At 44.4% G+C, this 23,843-nt stretch overlaps 1 protein-coding gene across 1 annotated transcript in view; it reads left to right on the forward strand.

Moving 5' to 3' along the window:
• The window catches only part of LOC136850233 (beta-mannosidase-like), a 130,610-nt gene that overhangs the window by 44,235 nt on the left and 62,532 nt on the right, over window positions 1-23,843 (forward strand). The window contains 3 exon segments of the mRNA XM_067123879.1: window positions 18,608-18,760; window positions 19,605-19,753; window positions 20,611-20,819. Of these exon segments, the coding sequence (XP_066979980.1) occupies window positions 18,608-18,760; window positions 19,605-19,753; window positions 20,611-20,819 (511 nt within the window).

Here is a 23,843-nt window from a genome sequence, read left to right on the forward strand (position 1 = left end):
AATATTTCAAAACTGATAAAAGCTACAACCATGAGTTATTTTTTTTGTATTTTACATGAAATTGCGAACATTTTCATGTATGACACTTTATGTAACGCCTAATATAAAACGGTGCGAAAATTACGACAAGGTGACTCAAGAAATGCTGAGATTTTCAGCAGAGTTACCGCGTGCGGAGAGAAGGAAAAAGATTTTTTCAAATATTCACCATAAATCGAAATATTGTGTTAGAGACTTTCCGTTTGTTGCAAAATGAAGGTAATGATGAATGTTATTAGAATGTAAGAGTTTTAGCTTACAATTGCGTTTTTTACCATTTCGGTCGAGTCAAAGTAGACCAAAGGTTGAAATTTTGTCACTTACCGTGATTTATATGAAAATATTTCAAAACTGATAAAAGCTAAAACCATGAGTTATTTTTTGTCGTATTTTACATGAAATTGCGGACATTTTCATGTATAACTCTTTATGTAACGCCTAATATAAAACGGTGCGAAAATTACGACAAGGTGACTCAAGAAATTCTGAGATTTTCAGCAGTTACCGCTCGCGGAGGGAAGGAAAAAGTTTTTTCAAATATTCACCATAAATCGAAATATTGTGCTAGAGACTTTCCGTTTGTTACAAAATGAAGGTAATTGATTGAATATTACTAGACTGTAAGTGTTTTAGCTTACAATTGCATTTTTTGACCATTTCGGTCGAGTTAAATTTGTCCGAAGTTCGAATTTTTTCTATTTATCGTGATTTATATGAAAATATTTCAAAACTGATAAACGCTACAACCATGAGTTATTTATTGTTGTATTTTACATGAAATTGCGCACATTTTCATGTATAACACTTTATGTAACGCCTAATATAAAACGGTGCGAAAATTACGACAAGGTGACTCAAGAAATGCCGAGATTTTCAGCAGAGTTAACGCACGTGGAGGGAAGGAAAAAGTTTTTTTCAAATATTCACCATAAATCGAAATATTGTGCTAGAGACTTTCCGTTTGTTGCAAAATGAAGGTAAATGATTGAATGTTACTAGAATGTAATAGTTTTAGCTTACAATTGCGTTTTTTTACCATTTCGGTCGAGTCAAAGTTGACCGAAGGTTGAAATTTTGTCACTTAGCGTGATTTATATGAGAATATTTGAAAACTAATAAAAGCTAAAACCATGAGTTATTTTTTGTTGTATTTTACATGAAATTGCGCACATTTTAATGTATAACACTTTATGTAACGGCTAATATAAAACGGTGCGAAAATTACGACAAGGTGACTCAAGAAATTCTGAGATTTTCAGCAGAGTTACCGCGCGTGGAGGGAAGGAAAAAGTTTTTTTCAAATATTCACCATAAATCGAAATATTGTGCTAGAGACTTTCCGTTTGTTGCAAAATGAAGGCAAATGATTTAATATCTCTAGAATGTTAGATTTTTGCTTACCAAAAAGACCCAAATATATGTGTATATATATATATATATATATATATATATATATATATATATATATATATATATATATATATATATATATATATATATATATATATATATATATATATATATATATATATATATATATATATATATATATATATATATATATATATATATATATACACATTCATACATACATATATATATAATATATTTTTTTATTTTTGGTACGAATACATAACTAAAAGGAATGTAGGTGAAACTTTTTTGGCATAAAACGAAATAATATACAAAACACCAATAAATACAGATATATAAAAACTTGTATTAAACATAAAATTAAATATTAAATCAATGCAGAATACTCACTCATAATCCTGACTCTTCATTCTGTTCTTGTTTTCTCCCTCCTCCATTGAAGAGTTTTGCATTTTTTTCCTCTCGACATGACGAGGCACAGGTGGAGAAGGGAGACGGGCGCCCTTACTGCAGATGGGCCGCCCTTCGGCGGTCCGCTGCGCCCTCCAGTGTCCCTCGGGTAGGCGCACTCCAATATATGACCGCAGTGTGGTACTTGCGGTCACACTCCCCGAACCTGCAAAGTGCTACCTTGCAGGTGCGACAAACATACCGGGTGTCTCTTCTTCTGCCATTCATATGGCACACCAGGCACCGTTTCTGCTTACGCCCTTCTAGGAGCTCCAGTGTGTGATCCCCTGCCTGCAGCCGACACACATGGTCCACTACCCGACGGGACATTGTAATGTGAGGGAGGGCGGCAGCAGGGGCAGCGGCATCATCAAGGGTGGCAGCAGCAGAGGCGGCATCATCAAGGGCGGCGGCAGAGGCGGCATCATCAAGGGCGGCGGCAGCAGGGGCGGCATCAGCAGGGGCGGCATCATCAAGGGCGGTGGCAGCAGGGGCGGCGTCGGCAGGAGCAGGAAGACCGAGGTTGGCCCTCCTAGCGACATCTGCCCTATCCTCTCGGGGCAGATCTGGAGCTCGGGGCAGGGGGCCGGTGTTGGAAGGCCACTCCTCTGGATTAAAGTTTATGAGGGCATTCCCAGCCACCTCGAGAAACTGGATGTGGGACAACCTCCGGGTGTCCGAATTGTACCCACAGTAGAGGATGTAGGCGTTCTGGAGGGCCAACTGAAGGAGGTATTTGAGGAGCTCCTGTGTCCACCTCCTGGTTCTCCTGGCGAAGGGATAATACTGGATGAGTTGATCAAAGAGATCAACTCCTCCCATGTGCCTATTGTAGTGTGGCGGCATCAGCAGGGACGGCATCATCAAGGGCGGCGGCAGCAGGGGTGGCGTCTGCAGGAGCAGGAAGACCGAGGTTGGCCCTCGTAATGACATCTGCCCTATCCTCTCGGGGCAGATCTGGAGCTCGGGGCAGAGGGGCGGTGTTGGAAGGCCACTCCTCTGGATTAAAGTTTATGAGGGCATTCCCGGCCACCTCGAGAAACTGGATGTGGGACAACCTCCGGGTGTCCGAATTGTACCCACAGTAGAGGATGTAGGCATTCTGGAGGGCCAACTGAAGGAAGTATTTGAGGAGCTCCTGTGGCCACCTCCTGGTTCTCCTGGTGAAGGGATAATACTGGATGAGTTGATCAAAGAGATCAACTCCTCCCATGTGCCTATTGTAGTGCCCGATGACAGTAGGCCGTTGGACACGAAACTCCTCATATGTAACTCGGCCCTGCCGACATGTCTTCTTCCTCTGAATGATCTCTTCTTGGATGGGCTCATGACTTGTCGTAATAATGGGCACGAGTCGGACCTCCTTCCAACAGATGACGAAGACATCTCCCTTCCGCCGCCACTCTGTCTCTCCTCTTGCCAGATGTTGCAGCTGGCTAGCGAACCTCTTGAGGACATTCGGGGCCCCACGCACTAACCAAAGGGTACCACTGACGTGCACACCTGCTTCATACAGTTCCTGGGCCAGGGATACCGAGTTATAATAATTATCCATAAACAGGTGGTATCCCTGGTTACGGAAACGATCCACAAGACCGAAGACAGTGTCACGCAGCGTTGAGAAGACCCCAGAATACACCGAGAAGTCCACGACGCATACAGTGTTGGATTCCGTAATAAAAAATAACTTCATACCATATTTCTTTGGCTTCTTGGGGTTGTACACTTTTATACTTAGACGCCCTTTGTATGGCATCATCCCCTCATCCAAAGAAAGGTTCTTGGAAGGAACCACGAGAAACTGGCACCATTCACGAATGTAGTCCAACAATGGGCGAACTAAGATGAGGCGGTCGGGGTTATTCCGGGGTATGGCCCTTCAGTTGAAGGCGTTGAAATACCTGTCCAACGCCAGGAAACTATCACGGGGTATAATGCCGGGCACATTGGCCGTACTTAAAAAAAAAATTCTGCCTCCAATATTGCCTGACGTCGGCAGCAGGCATCATTCCAAAAAAAATGTGGAGCCCCAAAAAATGCGCCATGTCCGTGAGGTTGCAGCCCCGCCAGCAATAGCACAACGTCGTCTGCAGTTCCTCACTGCAGTACCGAGTGTAATCCGCCGTCTCTGCAATGAGGTATTCCAGCAATTCCCGCATCAGGAAGAGCTGAATGAACCCCAGTGCAGTGAGAGGCACAGGGACGGTCAGTCCAGGTGCTGCCGTGAATGGGTGCATGTTAGGTGGGGTGGGGTCCTCCAACCACCCCTCATCACTTTCGGACGAATGGCCTGCACCCAAGCTGCCGCGACGTTGCGACCTTCTACGGGCCCATGCACGCACACGCACGCGTGTGCGGGCACGACTTCGCACTCCCACCCTCCCCACTGGCCCATTTCCCTCACTTTCACCATCACTTTCTGTCTTGTCCCCACCAGCCACAATCTGTGCCTCTTCCTCTCCTCAGACTCTCCCTCATACACACTGAAACCACTAAACTCCAGTTCACTTTCCTGCTGTGGCTCCTGTACGGACATTGGGGGCAAATACTTGTCATCACTGACATCGGGCGTGATGTCCTCATCACTAGATGACCAACTGCCATCAAAATGAGGACTTTCCACCTGCTCTCGATTGAGCTCCAACAAGAACTCATCAATGTCCTTTTGTTGGAGGCCTCCCAAATGCTTACGGATGCCCCTCAGGACACCCCAATGCTTCCTAGGGGTCGCAAAAGGCACGGGATGTGGTCCTTGGTCCCCTTCGGCCATGCACAACACGGCGTTGAAAAGCTGGGTCACCTTGGGTGCTTGGTCCCTCTCCAGCATCCCAATCTAAAACTCGCCTCACACGCTCACTACCGACAGGCAGTACGCACCTTTCACAGTCCTGACGACGTTGGGACATCTCCGCAAAAGTTCTGCAAAACACGAATGCGTCAAGAAATCGCTCTCCGACGATGCGCCGCTGATGCTTTGTAGTGCGAGAAGGAAGAAATTGGCGCATGCGCAGCTAGGTGACGCTTGTAAACAAAACAACAGCGTGATCCATGAACTCCCAGCTCCCTCAAGGCGCGTGATTTAAAACCTTTCGCAAACTAGGCCTATAATTATTTTTCCGCAAATATTTAAAAAAACATTTTGTAGTCGACGTACCGTACGTCCACTCGGCACCCAACAGACAATTTTAGTCGACGTACGATATGTCCAGTCAGCATTTAAGGGTTAACTAATTATATTTACATAACAAACACAGATCAGAAGAATGACGAATTACTGGGCAGGTAATAATAAGGGCCTGCTAAATGAATGAATCCTACACAGGATAAATATTTTACACCGAAGATGTCTTCATAACAGGAAACATCACAAAGGGGAGGGTAGAAGGGGTACTGCACATGGGATAGAGCTGAGTGATTCCACAGTCGAGGCTTATCTGCAGTGTATGCAAGACAGTTACTCGCAAGAATAATAAGACGCTCAAAGGGAACTGAGGGAATGCACTGATAATGCCAAATAACTCAGTTCAACACTAAATGCATAATTATGTTAACACTGGATGCTCCAACACAAATTACTGAAGGTGACCGCACAATGAAAAATAAATTAAAATCCGACAGAGAAATAACAGGAATCGTGACTGACTAAGAAACCTCATTCCGGTACATTACCTTTGTCAAGATGATGGTGTCCTCATTCAATAGGGTGCTGGCGATGGAGGAGGGAATTAAAGGAAATGCCACTACAAAAGTATACTGGTTTGAACCTCAGTGTCGAACATATGGAAGGTTCGAGGGTCAGGCAAGGGCAAGGTCATCTGTCCTCGGTGGCGTTCTGTGCTCTTCTCTCTCGATTGCCATTGCATCATCTATTAATAACCTTGCAGATTACCCCTTTGCGTCCAGGTAGGTGGTGCCAAAGGTCAATCTTCGTTACGTCTTCTATATAGACCACATGACATCCAGTTAACCTCGTGGAGGGGTTACCATGGCGCGCCGACTTTCTTTCTTTTTTTTTTTTTTTTTTTTTTTTTTGCCCGCTGCTTGATGCCAAGAAGGTACGAAGGTCACCTGGAAACAAGGCCTTAGGCAGTCATTTGAACAGAGAGAAGGGTTAGGCTTAACCATTTTGGGGAATGAAGGAGAGAGTTTATGAAGGAACGAGTGGAAACCCACAGTTCTAGTAATTAAAACAATTGAAATGAACTTTATTTCTTTCTCAGCTATGTTACGGATGTAAAAGCAGGTGAGGTGGCTTGGAAAGAGGTTCCATCCGTTGCACCTCCCCAACCAAGTTAGCATTCACACCCTAGATTGGGTGAGAATGATTACCAGCAGGCAAACTCACTTAAAGACTTTACTTCTCTCTCATTTCCCTTTGGTGCCTTATATTTTGACTTAAACTTCTGCATAGCAATTAATTTCAAGAGGCAAAACAACACTGTGACATTTACGTTAACACAGAATAAATACTTGCTGCTAGAAAGAACATATTCTTATCATTAAATTCCTATTATGTTAAGGCAGCGTTAATCAGAATATTCTCACAACGTAATGGTATAGTTAAAACAATGAATTAATACTAGGTTAATTCTAGAGATACTTCATGCACTCTTAATAATAATCAATTACGAATTTTGCACACATGCAGTTAGTCTGCCTTGATGAGGCATTACAGTTAGGTAAACGTGGGCTTGATTAGGTGTTTCCACGATACTTAAGCAATGGCTCAGTGCCATTCGGGCAATATAAACACAAGGTCGTGAGTGAGACTCGAGATTTATTACAGAGATTCATAAAGAGAATAGGTGACAGATTCAGAGTAATCATTTGCCAGCATCTACGATAATGGCACTGTGCCAAGTTGGCACTCATATAATCATAAGTTAACGGCGATGGCATATCATGGTTTAAGTGCATCATGCTGTGGTAGGCATGAAAGGGAAGTCATAGGACCTATGCAATTCTCATATCTGTCAATGGCACTCTGCATTGGCAGAGGGGACTAAAGTAAAATGGGGCCTTGGTAAGACATAAAATAAATGTGAATAATAATCAAAGTAAGGAAGGGAAATGTTAAAGGAAAGAATAAAGGATAGAGTTACAAGGGAATAAGTAGGTGAAGGATCCTGACATCCTCTTCTGGATAGAGGTGCCAAAGTCTTCGTAGGATAAAGGGATGGCACTGTGCCATTTTGGCATGGGTGCCAGGAGAGCTCGGGGCTCTCTTTAAGCTACCTAGAATTGTCCATGCCCTTGGTATTTCCTCCATGGACCTCTTTTACTTTGATGGTTTGTCTCGGTCGGGGAATTGTTGGAACCGAGCCGGGGAGGGTATTTAAGTGCCACCTGTGTGGGCTTCTTTGATGGCTGACACAGGGGCCTTCTTTGCAAGTTCTACCATGATCCGTCGCAGTTCCTTGAGTTCATTGGCCATTTGAGACATGGCAGAATCCTTACTCACTGTTGTGTCTGTTGTGGACTGAGACAGAGAGGAAGTGGTTGTGGGGGGCATGAGGGGCTCGTAGGTAGGAGTGACCAGCTCAGGCTCGGGTTGCGAGGTCACACCTTTGGGTGAGCTTCCGCTGTGGTCAGAAGGATCCGTCTCTCTTACCGGCATTGGTAGCAGAGCCAAGCCAGGAGAAGAGCGGGGGTGCCGCCTGGACTGGGATCTCTGAAAAGGAGATCGGGGACGTGCTCTGGCACTGGCACTAAGGCAGAGTCTGGCACTAATATTTGACTTGGAAATTGCTTGTCGTTCGGGACGGACGGAGTGTGGCACTGCTCAGTGCACCCAAGTGGCACTGGCGGAGATTGTGAATCAAGTGTGGGATCTCCTGGAGGGGGATCTACTTGGGGCCTTGGCACTAGCACTGGGGCAGGGCCGGGCACCGGAATGGGATCTGGAATTGATCTTGGTGGAGGGGGCCACTGCATATTGCACTCAGGTAGCACTGGCAGTGGTATGAATGCAGGCATTTGAGGCTTACTCATGCCTAATGAACGATTTGGGGGATTTGGACCCCTGGGTGGCTGTAACTTAGCTGGGGGCTGGAAGTCCTGCCCCAGGAGGAGTTCATAACCTCCAGGAATGTATCTGGTGACTGCAAGGTCGCAGATTTCAGATCTATGAGGTCTCGTGATCCGCCACTTGACAGTAGGAAGTATCATCTTAAAGTGATTGATACCCCCAATCATACTGAGTTTACATCTGTTAACGGTAGCTGCACAGGGAACTTTGTCTTCCCTTATGAGGGACATTTGTGTGCCAGAATCATCAAATGCCTTGACCTGGCTGGCAGGGCACCTACCTTGGGGAAGTGCCACATAAATGGGACCCTGGGCTGGAGGACCTAAGGTTGTTGGGTCGGTGACTGCCAAGGCAAGGGCGGGCATACTTGACTTACTATTAGGGCGTTTTACCCATAAACTTTGCAAGCGGGGCAATAAGTCCGGCTATAATCTTTACGTGGCACTGTCCCATTGGAATGAGCAGGCCCTTTACCCTTTGTCCACGACCCAGGTGTGGCTTGTTGGGGTATTGTCCCATTTGAGGACATAGAGGGGTCTTCTGGCTGATTCTCAGCCCTCAAGCAGCACTGTTCAGTGGGGTGCCCTATTCTCTTACAATACCCACATACGTGTTTCTTATGGAGGTGCCCATTCTTGTGAGGTTGTTGGGGGTTGGTTGAGGCAGGCAAGGAGGGATATAATTTTCGTCCATGGGAACCAAGATGGGGATGATGCGTATCCCATATGTCAGCCCAATGGCAGCATTCAACCACTGTCATAGGCGCCTTATCACATAGATGAGTGGCGAGAGCTGGCGGGGTTTAAAATAATAAGTCCTTGAGGTGGAAGAGTCCGAGGACATCCTCCACACTAGTGGCTTTCAGAGATTCTACCCATCGTTTTAGGGCCTGGGTCTTTTTGAAGATCCACTTAGACCAGGTTTGGCCTGGTTCCTTGGGCATATTCCTCCACCTTTTCCTCCAACAGTCAGGAGTTATTTCAAAAGCCTTTATGATGGTTTGGCAGACAAGGGCAAAATTTCCTTGATTCTCAGGGGGGAGAGCGTTGAATGCAATGGCACCCTTCCCTTCAAGATGCTTTCCCAGGATCAGAGACACTTCTTTGGTAGAGGGCTGATAGGTCGTCAGGGCCTTTTCAGTATGGTTGAACCATGCTTCCCTATACTGCTGAGGGTTGAGTGAGGAGAGGGTGTTGGTGTGTTGTGCCTGTTATGAGCTGCCATTGCAAGCTGATGAGCTCTTTCTTTCTCCCTCTCCTGCCTTTCTTTCTCCTTCTTGTGTCTTTCTGCCTCTCCTCGTTTCTCCTGGACTGTTCTTTCCCTCTCCTTCTGTCTTTCTGCCTCTCCTCGTTTCTCCTGGGCTATTCTGTCTTTCTCCTTCTCCTGTCTTTCTGCCTCTTCTCGTTTCTCCTGGGCTAGTCTTTCCTTCTCCTTCTCCTGCCTTTCTTTCTCCTTCTCCTGTCTGTCTGCCTCTCTTTCCGCCTTGGCATCGTCTACTCTCTCTTGGACCCAATCCCTCATGGCTTGTCCTGACAGTCCCATATCCTTTCCAGCAGACATGTAGAACTTGAAGTCCTTATTTTGGTGGGCTCTGGATGTTGCAGACATCTTGAGATAATGCTTATATGGGCGTGACATGTCTGAAAAGACTCAGGGCTGTTCGAGTGAACAGGTTCAATATGTCTGATGAGACTCAATATTGTTCGAAACAAACAGATTCAGGGGGTCTGAATAGACTCAAGTTGTCTGAAAAGACCCAGTTGTCTGAAAAGACTTAAATTTCAGGGTGTCTGAAAAGACTCAGTCGTTCGGAATGAACGAAAATTACTGTCTCAATAAGACAAGCTTCAGGGTGTCTGAAAAGACTCAGTTGTTCAGAATGAACGAAGTTAATATGTCTGAATAAGACTCTACTTCAGGGTGTCTGAAAGACTCAATTTTTCTGAAAAGACTCAGTTTCATGATGTGTGCAAGACTCAATGGTTCGTAATGAATGAAAATTAGTATATCTAAATAAGACTCAAATTTCAGGGTGTCTGAAAGGACTCAGGGGTTCTAAATGGAAGAAAACTTAGCCCAAGCTAACGTAAGCCTTTATGTATATTTAATTTTGTGGAGAGATGCTGCAGAACTAACAACAAAAAAAAAGGCTTATGGGGTTATACACTTATGGTGTGTAAAGGAAATTTTCATAGTGCTGTCAAATAATTTTAAATGTAGCGTAATGAAAACAGTACATCGATCCTATTGAGTATTAAAATCTCCAACGCACGAAGGTATGACAAAATGCTTAATCTTATCACATGCACGGGGCAGTCCAGACTGCTGAGAGGTTATGTGTGGGAAAGGAAAGAAATTGTTATTCTCCGTTAGCAAAACAAACCTTAGCTCGCATGTGACTAATAATAGTACTCTAATATTTACTTCTGGTCTCGTGACATCTGCCGTCAATGCATGAGTCAGGCGTTGGGGGGGGTGGTCTCTTGACCATGTGTCCGGCGTTTGCCTGGGCCTACCTTTTTCCCACGCTCAGAGGCTCCCGCAGTGGTGAATGGGAGAGGAAATTCTCGCAGATTTATTCGTCAACAAATAAATTTACAGGATTACTATGGGCTTGTGGAGGAATATCCGATTCAGTTAAGGAACTAAAAGTTTATTACTTTCAAAAATGCAGTGAGGTGCACAGACACATGGATAAAAATTAGCGAGCGAAAGAAAGGGATTTATATATGAGCACTGTGCATGCAGTTTTTGTAACAGTGGAATTTCTAATGGAACTCATAAATCAAAGATGGCAGATGGTTAGGGATGGGCCCATGTGGCCTGGAATTGAAGACTCCATGTCGGAGTTACTATTCTCCCGTCTTGAGAGCGGAAATTTAGATTCCTAAATACTTCCTAGCTTTTCCTGTCGATCAAGCAAGAGAGAGAGAGAGGAGAGAAGATAAATCCAGCAATGCGGAAATAGCTGGAGTCAAAGCCTTGGTGGTTGCCCACAGTGTGCCTATCTGGGAATTCGGGACTTTCAAATTGTCCTTATCAGGTGGACAAAGGAATAGGGGCTCTGTACCTTTTTTATTAACTCTTTGACTGAGTTGCTCCCTAGCTTCCTATTCTTAAAACATGCAGCTAACATTTGATAGCACAAAAATCGTGTGGAATGGTTAATACGCTCTCTCTTCTCATGAACTAATTTGGCATGCACGTGGTCAGTCAATTACCTAACATTGATTGCAGAATCAAACACAACCGTAGTCATGATAAGTCACATTTCCCTCCACTTGTATTGACTTCTATTCAGTACATCTGAGGAAACAAATGGAAAAATAAAACTTTTAAAAACAAGCACCGAGAAAAATAAATGTGGGATATTTCCCACATTACCAACCCCAAAAGAAATACACATAATTAAACATGGCAAGGTCAAAATTCAGAAAAATCAATAAAAATCAGACAGAAGATAAAAATGAATGGGGAAAAAGATATTCAAAGCATGGTCATCAGTGCAAAGAATCAGTTCATGTTAAAGTTATTAAAACTCATTCAGGTTTTTTGAAAAGTTTCAGCTCACCTCACAAGCAGTACAAAGTCTTCCAGTAAAGCGGATCTGATCACAAGGGTATCTCATCCCGAAATGTCTAACCTGTACTCAAATTGGGTAATTCACACGTTCTGTGACACACCCATGAAAGCGAACGAACGAACACCCTATCCAAACTTGAAGACTTCTGGTGACATGGCCAGAGTGTAAAGTCTCCGCTGAGTTAGTCTTCTATGATGAGCGACCTGTTTTCTTTCAATTCTGCTCCTATAGGATCGGGTCACGCAAAATCAGCCATATCGAACCAGCCATGCCTTTCTATGTAAATTTGTACCTGTTATTAATTTATTTTGTATCTGTCTATTTTGTACATGTATCAGAATGTTGTCATGTCGGCCATTGTCCATTTTCTTTTCACATGAATTGTATTTATGCATTGTAATTATTGTCAAGTGTAATTGACCTCGGGTCACCGAGGTTCCATTGTATTTCTCTGTGTGACGTCAGTCCGCCGCTATATAAGTGGCCTGCGTCTCCAGTAAAGGAGCAGTACCTTTTCTCCTGCTCATTCTTTTACACCTCTTAAAGTGGTGACCCTGGAGTGGTTCCCGGAGCCATTAGCGGACTTAGACGGTGACCTAGTCTTGGCTCCATGAACTACCCCATGCCCCTAGCGGACTAAATACGGCCCTGTAACCAGCATTCGGGTGTGCTGACTCTCGTTGGCAAATCACCAGCGTCATTAGCAGACCCACACGGCGCGCTCCCATGTGGGTATTGATGCGAGTACCCCACTCCAATTAAGAGGGCAAGAGTGAGCATGGACACGGACATTCCCTCCCATGTACAGTTAACTGCGAACTTCACGGACTCAGATATCTACCTACCAGATGTCCCGCCCATGCCAAGAATCACGCGCTCCTCCACGCCGCTACCCGCACGCTGCCCATCCCGGCGGAACAAACTAAAGCCGCCCTTGCCATAGAATTGCCACCCTTCACGCACAGCAACCCATCATCATAGTTATACAGGGTCGAAGGGACAGTTCAGACTGCCGGGACTCACGGACGAGGTACTACAAGCCGATGCCGTCATCAACGCCCTGCCGGAGGAGGTCTACAGAAAGCTCGTCCCATGGGTGTCTGCCACACGCCCTGTCACCTACCAGAATCTAAAAACCTCCCTCGTCGAGACCTGCTCCCTGCCGATCTCCGAGAGGGCCACCCATGCCCTTGACCTCGTCACCAGCCCGCAGCATGACCAGAATATCCTGGAGACTTGGGGAGTGATCCAGGACCTCCTCACCCTTCCAGGCACGGATGGCACCGATAGGCGGTCAGAGATCAGCCTATCAAGGGAAATCCTCCTCCGTCAGCTCCTCCCGGAGGTCTAAACTCAGATCCTCGACCCCTACACCATGCTGCTTGAGGACCTAATTAAGACGGCGCAGCAGCTGACAGACTCCGCAAGGGCAGCGAAGCTAGCATCCACGCCCGCAAACCCCATCAGTTCCCTCCAGCCGGAGGAAAGTGTGCAGCAGGAGGAGATCAACACTGTCGCCAGAAGGCGGCCACCGTACCGCTACAAGAAGAACCCACCAGGCCCTTGCTACTACCACCAGCGGTACGGCAAGGATGCCCAGAACTGCCAACCCCCCTGCTCCTTTGCCCATCCAAAAAACGGGGGAGGCGGTGGCCAACAGTACAGGCCGCCATGGCAGTAGAGGAACTCAGGAGCCCAAAGCAATTAGGTTTCTACGTCCGCGACACCATCTCCAGCAGGATGATGTTGGTTGACCCTGGAGCCATCCGATCAGTGTTACCACCATCCAGGGAGGACCGCAAGTGCCTGCCGGACCCGGCTGCCCTCCGCCAACGGGTCCCCCATCCTCTCCTACGGTACCAGGCTCCTGTCGATCTCCATCCTTGGCCAGAGATATTCATGGAACTTCATCGTTGTGGACGTAAGGACCCCACTACTGGGCGCTGATTTCCTCGCCCACTTTGGGCTGGCAGTCGACGGTTGCAAGCGTCTCCTAGACACCGACTCCTGCCAGTCCCTCCCCCTGGCACCGGGACCCAGTGTGCCTACCATCTGCTCCGTCACCCCACACCAGTATGCCCAGCTGCTGAAGGAGTTCCCCAACGTGTTCAAGTCCGAGCTGCACCAGGTACCCGGAGCCCAGCAAAGCATGGAATCTACCACCACATCAAGACAAAGGGCCCCCAGCACACACAAAGTTCCGGAGGCTTCCCCCTCGGCGCCTTCAGGAGGCCAAGGTCGCCTTCGCCCAGATGGAGCGGATGGGTACATGCAAAAAGGCCTCCAGCCCGTGGGCCTCTCCCCTCCACATGGTGCAGAAACCGGATGGCTCCTGGAGATCCTGCGGCTACTACAGGCGGCTCAACCTCGCAACTGAACGTGATCATTACCCTTTGCCAAACATGCAAGATCTCATGGCCTTCTTTCACAGGGCCAAAATATTCTCTAAATTAGATCTTTTAAAATCTTACTTCCAGGTACCAGTTGCTCCAGAGGATATCCCGAAAACTGCCATCATTACGCCCTTCGGGTCCTACGTCTTCGCCTTCTTCACCTTCGGCCTGAGGCATGCGGGAGCGACATTCCAGAGGCTGATGGACAGCATCCTGGGGACCTGAACTTCTGCATCTGCTACGTGGACGATATTCTAATTTTTTTCAGATCCCCCAAAGAGCACCTGCGGCACATCCGGGTGGTCCTGCAGCGACTGCAGGAGAACGGCCTAGTCGTCCGATTCGACAAGTGCACCTTCGGCGTCGAAAAAGCTGACTTCCTAGGCCACGAAATATCCCCAGATGGTGTCCGCCGCTCACATCAAAGGTCGCAGCCGTCACCAGGTTCCCCACCCCTACATCCATCAAGGCCGTCCAGGAATTCCTCGGGATGGTCAGTTACTACGGAAGGTTCATCCCCGGGATCGCGCACACCATGGCCCCCCTGACAGAGATCCTGAAAGGCCAGCTGAAGTCCTTAGTGTGGGGACCCAGCCAGCAGCAGGCCTTCTCCCTGATGAAGGCCGCCCTCGCCGAGGCAACCGCCTTGGCCCACCAGGACCCCAACGCCCCCCTCCAGCTGATGACGGATGCCAGCAACGTCGCCTGCGGGGCCGTCCTGGAGCAGATCGTCGCCGGTGCCCCCCAACCCATTGCCTTCTTCAGCAAAAAGTTCAGCCCTGCAGAGGCCAGCTACAGCACCTTCGACAGGGAACTCTGCGCAGTGAATCGGGCGGTACGCCACTTCAAGTTCCTCCTGGAGGGTACGCCTTTCGCAATCTGGACGGACCACCAGCCACTGGTCCACGCCTTCACGAAGCAAGGGGACGCATGGTCTTCCAGGCAGCAGCAGCAGCACCTCGCGGCCATCGCGGAGTTCGCCTGCTCAATCAAATACCTCCCCGGCAGGAAGAATCCTGTAGCAGACGCCCTCTCCAGAATCGAGCTCAATGCGGTGCAGCTCGGGATCGACTAAGAGGACCTCGCCCGGGAGCAGACCGCCGACCCAGAGACTCCAGTCTACCGCACCGCCATCACGACCCTAAAGTGGAAGGACGTGACCCTCACCCCAGGGGACCAAAACTCCTGTGCGACATAAGCACCGGCCAGCCTCACCCCCTGGTGCCCACCTCCCACTGCCGCCTCGTATTCGATGTCATCCTTGGGCTGTCCCACCCCTCCGGCAGGACGACGGCCAAGCTCCTGACAGAGAAGTTTGTCTGGCACGGGATGCGGAAGGATGCGAGTCCTGGGCGAGACAGTGCATCCGGTGCCAAACCAGCAAGATAGGTCGTCACACCAAGTCAGGGGTAGGTGAGTTTCCCCAGCCAGGGAGGCAGTTCGGCCACATCCGCATAGACGTCATAGGCCCTCTTCCCCCATCAGGTGGGGCCAGATACCTCCTGACGATCGTCAACAGCTCAACCAGGTGGCCTGATGCGACGCCCATGCAAGAAGCCACTGCCAGTGCATGCGCTGAGGCCCTCCTCTCCAGCTGGATCAGCCGGTTCGGTGTCCCGAACCACATCACCACTGACAGGGGCCCGGCCTTCCTGTCCGAGATCTGGTCCGCCCTGGCACGCCTGCTGGGGACATCTCACCACACCACCACTGCCTACAACCCCGCAGCCAACGGATTAGTGGAGAGATTCCACAGGTCCCTGAAGGCATCCCTCATGGCACGCTGCACCGCCAAAGATTGGAAATATCAGCTGCCTTGGGTTTTCTCAGGCTGAGAACCGCCCCCAGAGCTAACGGCAACCCGTCTGCAGCAGAGAAAATCTACGGAGAGCCCCTCATAGTCCCGGGCGAACTCGTCACGGAAGATCGTCACAACCCGTCAGTCCAGAGGCTCCGCGACATAGTCAGGAAGTTCGCTCCCTGCCGGCGGACGTATACCAACAGATCAACCACCTTCACGCCTCCCTGCTTGTCCTCCACTACCCACGTCTTCGTCAGGGATGATGCCGTCCGCCCCCCGCTAACCAGATCCTACAGGGGGCCCTTCCGCGTGCTTGAGAGGAACAACAAAGCCATCCGCCTTGCCCTACACGGAAAGGACGATTAGGTGTCGATCGACCGTCTCAAGCCCGCCCTCCTGGAGGAAACAGCGGCCGGCACCACGCAGCGCCCTCCTCAGGAACTGTCGCCTCTGCAGCCGGGCCGCCGCAAAAAGAGGTCGCGTGGCCCCCACCAAAAGCAACCAGCCACACCCACAGCTAGCCGCTCCCTTACACACCGCATCCCCAAGCTGACTTTGTGGAGCCGAGGCACTCTTCAACGCCCCAGCAGGTACCTCGATTATTCAGACGTTACCCACGTTTTTTTTGGGGGGGAGTATATGTAAAGTCTCCACTGAATGAGTCTTCTATGATGAGTGACCCGTTTTCTTTCAATTCCGCTCCTATGGGATCGGGTCACTCGAAATCAGCCATATCGAACCAGCCATGATTTTCTACGTAAATTTGTACCTGTTATTAATTTATTTTGTATCTGTCTCTTTTGTACATGTATCAGAATGTTGTCATTTTCTTTTCACATGAATTGTATTTATGCATTGTAATTATTGTCAAGTGTAATTGACCTCGGGTCACCGAGGTTCCATTGTATTCCTCTGTGTGACGTCAGTCCGCCGCTATATAAACGGCCTGCATCTCCAGTAAAGGAGCAGTACCTTTTCTCCTGCTCATTCTTTTGCACCTCTTAAAAGAGCATTCACCCAAGGTACAATGCCCTTTGTCTCCATGGGAAGAAAGCTGGATGACAGGCTTTCATCAGCACTGACTCGCTGAATACGTAGGCACTGTTTCCATTTACCTTTGCCCAGAGTATCTCCAAGAAAAATGCTTAGCTGAATAAAAATCATTCCAAATGTTTTTATATAACATAATATATCCCCATATATGTTTTATATAATATATATATATATATCTATATATATATATATATATATGACTAATATCACATCGCCGTGATTATATATATATATTATAGCAATATATTTTATAGTTATACAGGGTTTTAGTTGATGTATGCCGGGATCACGAAACGGCCGAGGAATCAGGACTGACAGGAGGTCTAACCAGTCGTCAACTTGACCACTTGGAATTGATATTAAAAATCTTAATATATATGCTTATGTATGATGTATAGTTGACCAACTTGACCCTTGATCTTAAGGCTTTGTAGTGACAAGAATATCCTGGAGACAGCCACAGTGCCCCCTTAACTTCTCGAATTCATGCTTTTTTGGATATGCTTGTCACTACAAAGCCTTAAGATCCAAGTGGTCAGGTCAGCAACGTGGTGTCCTTGTCATGATGATGATGCAGGTTTGCTTCCCGCTACCTGACATCACAACCACTTCAGTTTCTTGCAGTTGGATCTTAAGGCTTTGTAGTAACAAGCATATCCAAAAAGCACGAAATTAAGAGGACATTGTGGCTATTACAATCATATATATATATATATATATATATATATATATATATATATATATATATATATATATATATATATATATATATATATATATATATATATATATATAGAACTGCCAATATATATATATATATCCAAAATGTGTGTGTGTGTGTGTGTGTGTGTGTGTGTGTGTGTGTGTGTGTGTGTGTAAATTGCCTCCAGCTCCCGATAGTTTTGGCATGCACCCTGCATTACTTTGTAGTAGATGTTACATACTCCTGGTCAACTTGGCCATCTGGAAGTATTTTTAATAAACAGATTATGTAAACACTCAAAGAAAATCATAATTAAGGCGCTTTTAGACAAATAAAACCTGAAAATTTCACTAATATCTTAATAAAGAATTATTTCTTTAAAATTAGGCTTATATATGAAATTAACGTCTATTAATTCAAGGTTCTCGATCAAGGAAAATTTAACCTCTCATCTACTTTTGGGACTGCGAGAGAGAACTGATCTAGGGGGGACCTATATAAAAGAAGAAAATAATCTCACAAAATACTTTGACAACCTGAATGTCCCTGTGTGTTGACAAGGCCGCAATTAATTCTTTTCTTATTTCATGAGCAGGTTTCTCAACCGTGTTTTTGCCCTTTTATGCACAGATAACTTAGTCTAAAGCGTATCCATTATAATCTCAAACCGAAATTTCAATTCTTCAAGATACTGCCTTCATTTCCAGTGATCTGTTGCTTAGATTTATCATCAGATTGAATTTTCTGTCAGTGTCATCTACTTTCCCTTATCTATGTTTTCACTCATTCTTTTCCGACTGCTACTTTTTTCATTTGTTACTGAAGAGATTTTACTTATGTTCCTAAATTGTGTAATCATCAAGCCCTGAGTTTAATAAAATACATGTGTTATACTAACAGAAACCGTACATGAGGACAGTGCAAAGGCGACTGGTGACGGTAGCTGTCTTGACTTGAATGGAGATGGCACTCAAAACGGGTTTTAAGATAAGCATATGCATCAGTTGAGTGTTAGAGGACAGAAGGATGCTGAGGATAATTGACATGACTTGAAATGAGGTGTGGCAAGAAAGTGATATTTGGCACGAGTTCATTAAGGTGTCTTGAATCTCCTGGATTCAGTCACGTAAGCACATCAATATTTTCTTCAGTACTGTCACGTTTTCCTTTTATTTCTCGGTAGCCATTGAAGTTCCTGGGTCAGTCCCCGGAGGAGTCTATACAGACCTCATGGCAGCCGGTATACTTTCCGAAGGCGACTTCTATTACCGATTCAATGACCTCAACTATCGATGGGTGGCGAAAGAGGATTGGTCGTACTCTACGACATTTGAAGGTGAGCTGATTTCCTACTTGTATGCATTCATTCTCCTTGAAAAAATATCCATATGTAAATGAATTCTGTGGTGTATCAAACTGGAGAGTGGTCACATTTTCATGGGATGCGGGAAATGCAGTAAAAATACGGTAAACCAAGTATCTATCTAGCCAACTAACCTAACTCAACTATGTATAATTCAAACTAACATTATGACTGAAATGGAAAATAAAGATTCATTATCTTCCTCTCATGTTGATGACAAACCTCAAAGAAATTTCAAGGGAAATGTGGGTTGAGGATACTTCAGGGGATGGGGATCCAGGGGCAAAGGGCCCTGGGCTAAGAAATGTTAGGTTAGGTTAGGAAAATCAGTTTATTTTGGAAGATATGCCATATCAGTGCAATAAATATCCACAGTGGTAATGAGGTCATCTTTGTTTTCATCCGTAACCTATGCACCATTAAGGCATAGCCTAAACATGGCTTTGACCCTAAGGACGTTAGGCCTAATGGAGACTATATGGCACAGCCTTTTGCTACTATGGAATATAGCCCTTGACATGGCCGAGGTTGGGATTTTGTCTGCTTGGCCGTAAAACATAAGCAACCTTACAGTATCTGTCTTACCAATGGTAAAAAAAATAGTCTTGCTGGAGACATCACACGCTCTTAAGTTGATTTTCGCCATCAAATTTCAGCTAAGATTGAGATAAGCCTCGTCCTTTGGTACTTACAAGACTTGTCTCTGCATCAACACATAATGCCGTAGAAAAGCAAACATAATAATTCCATGACAGGCTTCCATGAAATATAATTCATTCCATAAATATGTCTAATTTTGTGATTTCCCATTGGTCAGTCGATCCAGAGATGGCTCAGCACCAGCGGGTTGTCCTCATTTTCGATGGCCTGGACACAGCAGCCGAAGTTGTCGTCAACGGTGTCGTTGTGGGTGAAACCAACAACATGTTCGTCAGATACGTGTTTGATGTAAAAGAACAGATACAGGTCAGTTTCTGAAGCTCAGTCCGAACATGTAATGAGGAGAATAAAACCTAGAACTGAGATATATGAGTAATATTCACGGACAGTTGTACAGTACATTTCTTCGGCTGTTCAGTGTGGATAACAATATTTTCTACACTCCTCCTCTTCACAATTTCTTGTTATCGAATCTTTTTATGAGTAGGCCTATCGTGATTATTCCCGTAAACTCCTTACCCATGGCGTAAAAACTCCATATTAAAGAATGGTTCCATCAGACAAGGAGGTTTCAGAATCCATGGGAATAGGAAGATTTCTTATATTAAATCCAAAACTTATTAATATTTTTGGACACATCATACGGAAGAAGCCGAAGCAAGTTTCCGTTGAATTCAGTGTCGATATTTCTTCTGTTTCTTTTAACAAATACAGATCCTACTCTGGGAATCTTTTTTTATATGCCAAATACCTTTGGCCGTGTTCCATATAGAAGAATTATCATAGCCACAAAGACATCTTAACTTCTCGGTTTCCTGCAAGGAAACCGGAGTTAGGAGGGTTATTTAGCTCTGTACAAAAAGCATATATCATTTCAGTATAATATTATCAGTAGATTTTATCATTATAATTATACACTAATAATTATATTTCTTATATTTATTGAGAGAATTGCAGAGAGCTTTTGAAACAACGTCCAAGTCTTGTTAACATTGAAACCAAAAATTGTTTATTTTGCTCTTCAAATCATTGTTCATGTTACTAAAATAATAATAATAATAACAACAACAACAACAAATAATAATAATAATAGTTTATGAAAAAGATAACAGCAGAGCCGAGAGAGATTACTGAACATAATGAACCTTCTTTCCCACCAACAGGAGTCAAATGTGGTAGACCTCGAGATCAGATTCGAGTCGCCATTGACCTATTCTACTCGAGCCTTCGAGGACCAACTTAAGGACTACCTAGTGCCGCCCAAATGTGTTCCAGAGGACTACCAAGGGGAGTGCCACGCTAATCACATCCGGAAGATGCAGGCCTCCTTTTCCTGGGACTGGGGACCGGCTTTTCCTAATATGGGAATTTGGTGAGATGGTTCTCTCGCGATAAAGATTCCGCCATTTATTGTATACCACCATCATATTACTGTAGAGCATAGAGTAGTGGTCAAATATACAGTAATTTTTCACATGAATACGATATTTTTACGAAAATTTTGGTAGAGAAACGATAATTTTGAAGTATCGGTACGATAACTTGGTGAGTAATATCTGGCAGCCCTGCTTTTCCACACACACACACTCATTCTCTCTCTCCCTTTGCCTTCATAGATGAAAGTAAAAATAATCTTGCCTGCTGGCGCACATACTCTCTCTTTCATAGACATACACATGTCATATGCACAGAGGCATACATACCTGACAATGGCCAGCTAAACTTGCCAGAACAAACGGCTTAGCAGATCTTAACAAGGAAAGAATTGTAAAAAAAATTGTCACTTATAAAAGTATTCAAACATTAACTTTCTGAGCTGTGAATATACATTTCGTATAAGTTAGAGTTTAAGTAATGTTTCAGTGATATATATCAATTGCCTAAGAACTGCTGGGCAGGCACGTGCATGAGGGGTTGCTAGGGGTGCTCGAGCCCCTGCCAACTTTTCCAAATGTATTGAAAAGTGCCCTTTTGTGTCAATAATAATTATAATAATAATAATCCCGGATCTGGACTGGAAATACCAGCCTATCAGAAGGCTGTGTTGTCACTAAAAAAAAAAAAAATAATAATAATAATAATAATAATAATAATAAAAACAAGAGCTTAAAGAGAGTCATAGACCATGAGAATGGCCAGTTGGGCCAGTGGCTGAGTTGCAATATTGCCAGCTCTCCAGGAGTCAAGTGGGTCCCTTACAAATAAGAGAGACATTAGAAAATTTCATTATTGAACAAATTTTTCCCTATATATATATATATATATATATATATATATATATATATATATATATATATATATATATATATATTATAGTTTATAGATATATCACATAAATGTATTCTTATAGCTCAAACTAGGCCTACTTTCCAATGTCTTATGCATTCTGGCTAATGGCTATACTGCTGGGAAGTGTGGAACAGTGTAACACTAACACATCACGGAGGCAAAACAACGCTCTTTAATCATGTATTCCTTGTTTATCATTTGTACATGGGCTATATTTTCTGCACTTACAACTAAAATCAATGTTTCATTCAACAAACATCTGTTATAACATTTATAATAAGAAAAATTACAGTGTGTTAAAGAAACAGAAAAATATCCTCATAATTAATTTTGTGAAATGTATCTTAGGCTAAGGATGGTATGGTTCTTAGTAAATTTAAATTTCATTTCAAAGGATTGACGATTATTATAGTGATTTCAGAAACCCAAAGTGACGTGTATAAAGTGTTGTGCTGAAATGAAGTGGTGTCGTTATTTTTATAAAAAAAAAAAAACACAAAAGACTGACAACATATTTCAACATTTCAAGGACAACATTTTACTACACACAGACCTAGGCCTACAGGCTACAGACGTACTTTTGGGGTGTTGGTAATTATAATTTTCAGTTGATGAGGGGGTATTTATGGGGTCAAACCGAAGTTTATGGGTTGAATACTATCATTTTTGTCACGATTTTGCATATATCAAATTACATACACACACAAATTAATATATATATATATATATATATATATATATATATCTATGTATATATATATATTCTTTATATATATTCTTTCTTTTTTTTTTTTATCTTTGAATTTAAGGACTAGCTTTTGGCCAAGGTAATGGTTTTAATCTTCTAGACTCATTTTATAAACATATTCAAAGTATTAACCAAAATAACCTTTATGAGGACCTATATATATATATATATATATATATATATATATATATATATATATATATACGGGTTATATATATATATATGCATATTAGTTTTTTTCAACATCCAGCATCATGAGGATAATTTCCGTCTTCCTTGAAATTTTGTGTCATCTTTAATCATTTTATGTTATTATGTTATAATACCCTTAGATATCTTGGAATATTGAATACTGTAACATTTGTCTTTCCATTCAGATTTTATTATTTAATCATCTTGGTATGCCACGGAAGGAGAGAAGAAAAAAGGAACAGGAACGGTGCAGACAAGATGCTGCCAAAGGTAGCAGAACTCTTTATGATTGGATGAAGCCTAGAGTGGCAGCTTCAATATCTGAGCAAGTGGAGGAGGATTCAGAGGACCGGGAGGAGACTCAGGAGAGCGAAGAATCAGAAACTGAAGATATGGAAGCAGACGATGAGCCAAATGAAGAAGACAGTGTAGATGACCTAGAAGAGCAAGTTGCTCACAGGAGCCCCAGATTGAAGCAAGAGCCGAAGTGACTGATGTTGAAGAGCCATTTTCCATGCTACCTGAATTACAATATCCAAATGATCCTGCACATGTTGTTACTTATAAGATACGTATTAGTGAATCTTTTATCAAACTCTGCAATAATTATGGTCCTTGTCAACCTGTAATTTCATATCCCAAGAATTTAGAAGGACGCTCGTTTCAGAAGAAATGGTATGAAAAGAACTCTTGGTTAGAATATTCACCTCAGAAAGATGCCATGTTCTGCTTCAGCTGTCGTCTGTTTTTGACTGAGGATCAGTGCAGTGGCCGATCCAGCTTGGAAATCAGAGGGCATAAGCCGTTGGAGGACAGCTTTAGAGAAAATAAAAGTGCATGCTGGTTCAGAATCTCCCATCATTGGTATGGTTCGATGGAAAGGATTCCAGAGCCAAGCATTAGATATTGCATTAGAAACAGCAAATAGAAAATTACAAGCTGCTGGAGACAAAGAGAAGCAGAGAAACCGAGAAATTTTAGACAGGTTGATCTCCATCACACAAATACTTGGCAAGACAAGGTTTGCCATTTAGGGGCGAGCGGAGAAATCTCTACCAGTGAAAATCGAGGAAATTTTCTTGAACTTGCTAGAAATGTTTAGCAAGTATGACAGCGTTGTTCAATTGCACCTTGATGTAATTAAAGAAAAACAAGATATACTGAAAA

Source organism: Macrobrachium rosenbergii, chromosome 21 (assembly GCF_040412425.1).
Source record: "Macrobrachium rosenbergii isolate ZJJX-2024 chromosome 21, ASM4041242v1, whole genome shotgun sequence".
NCBI classification, from domain to species: domain Eukaryota; kingdom Metazoa; phylum Arthropoda; class Malacostraca; order Decapoda; family Palaemonidae; genus Macrobrachium; species Macrobrachium rosenbergii.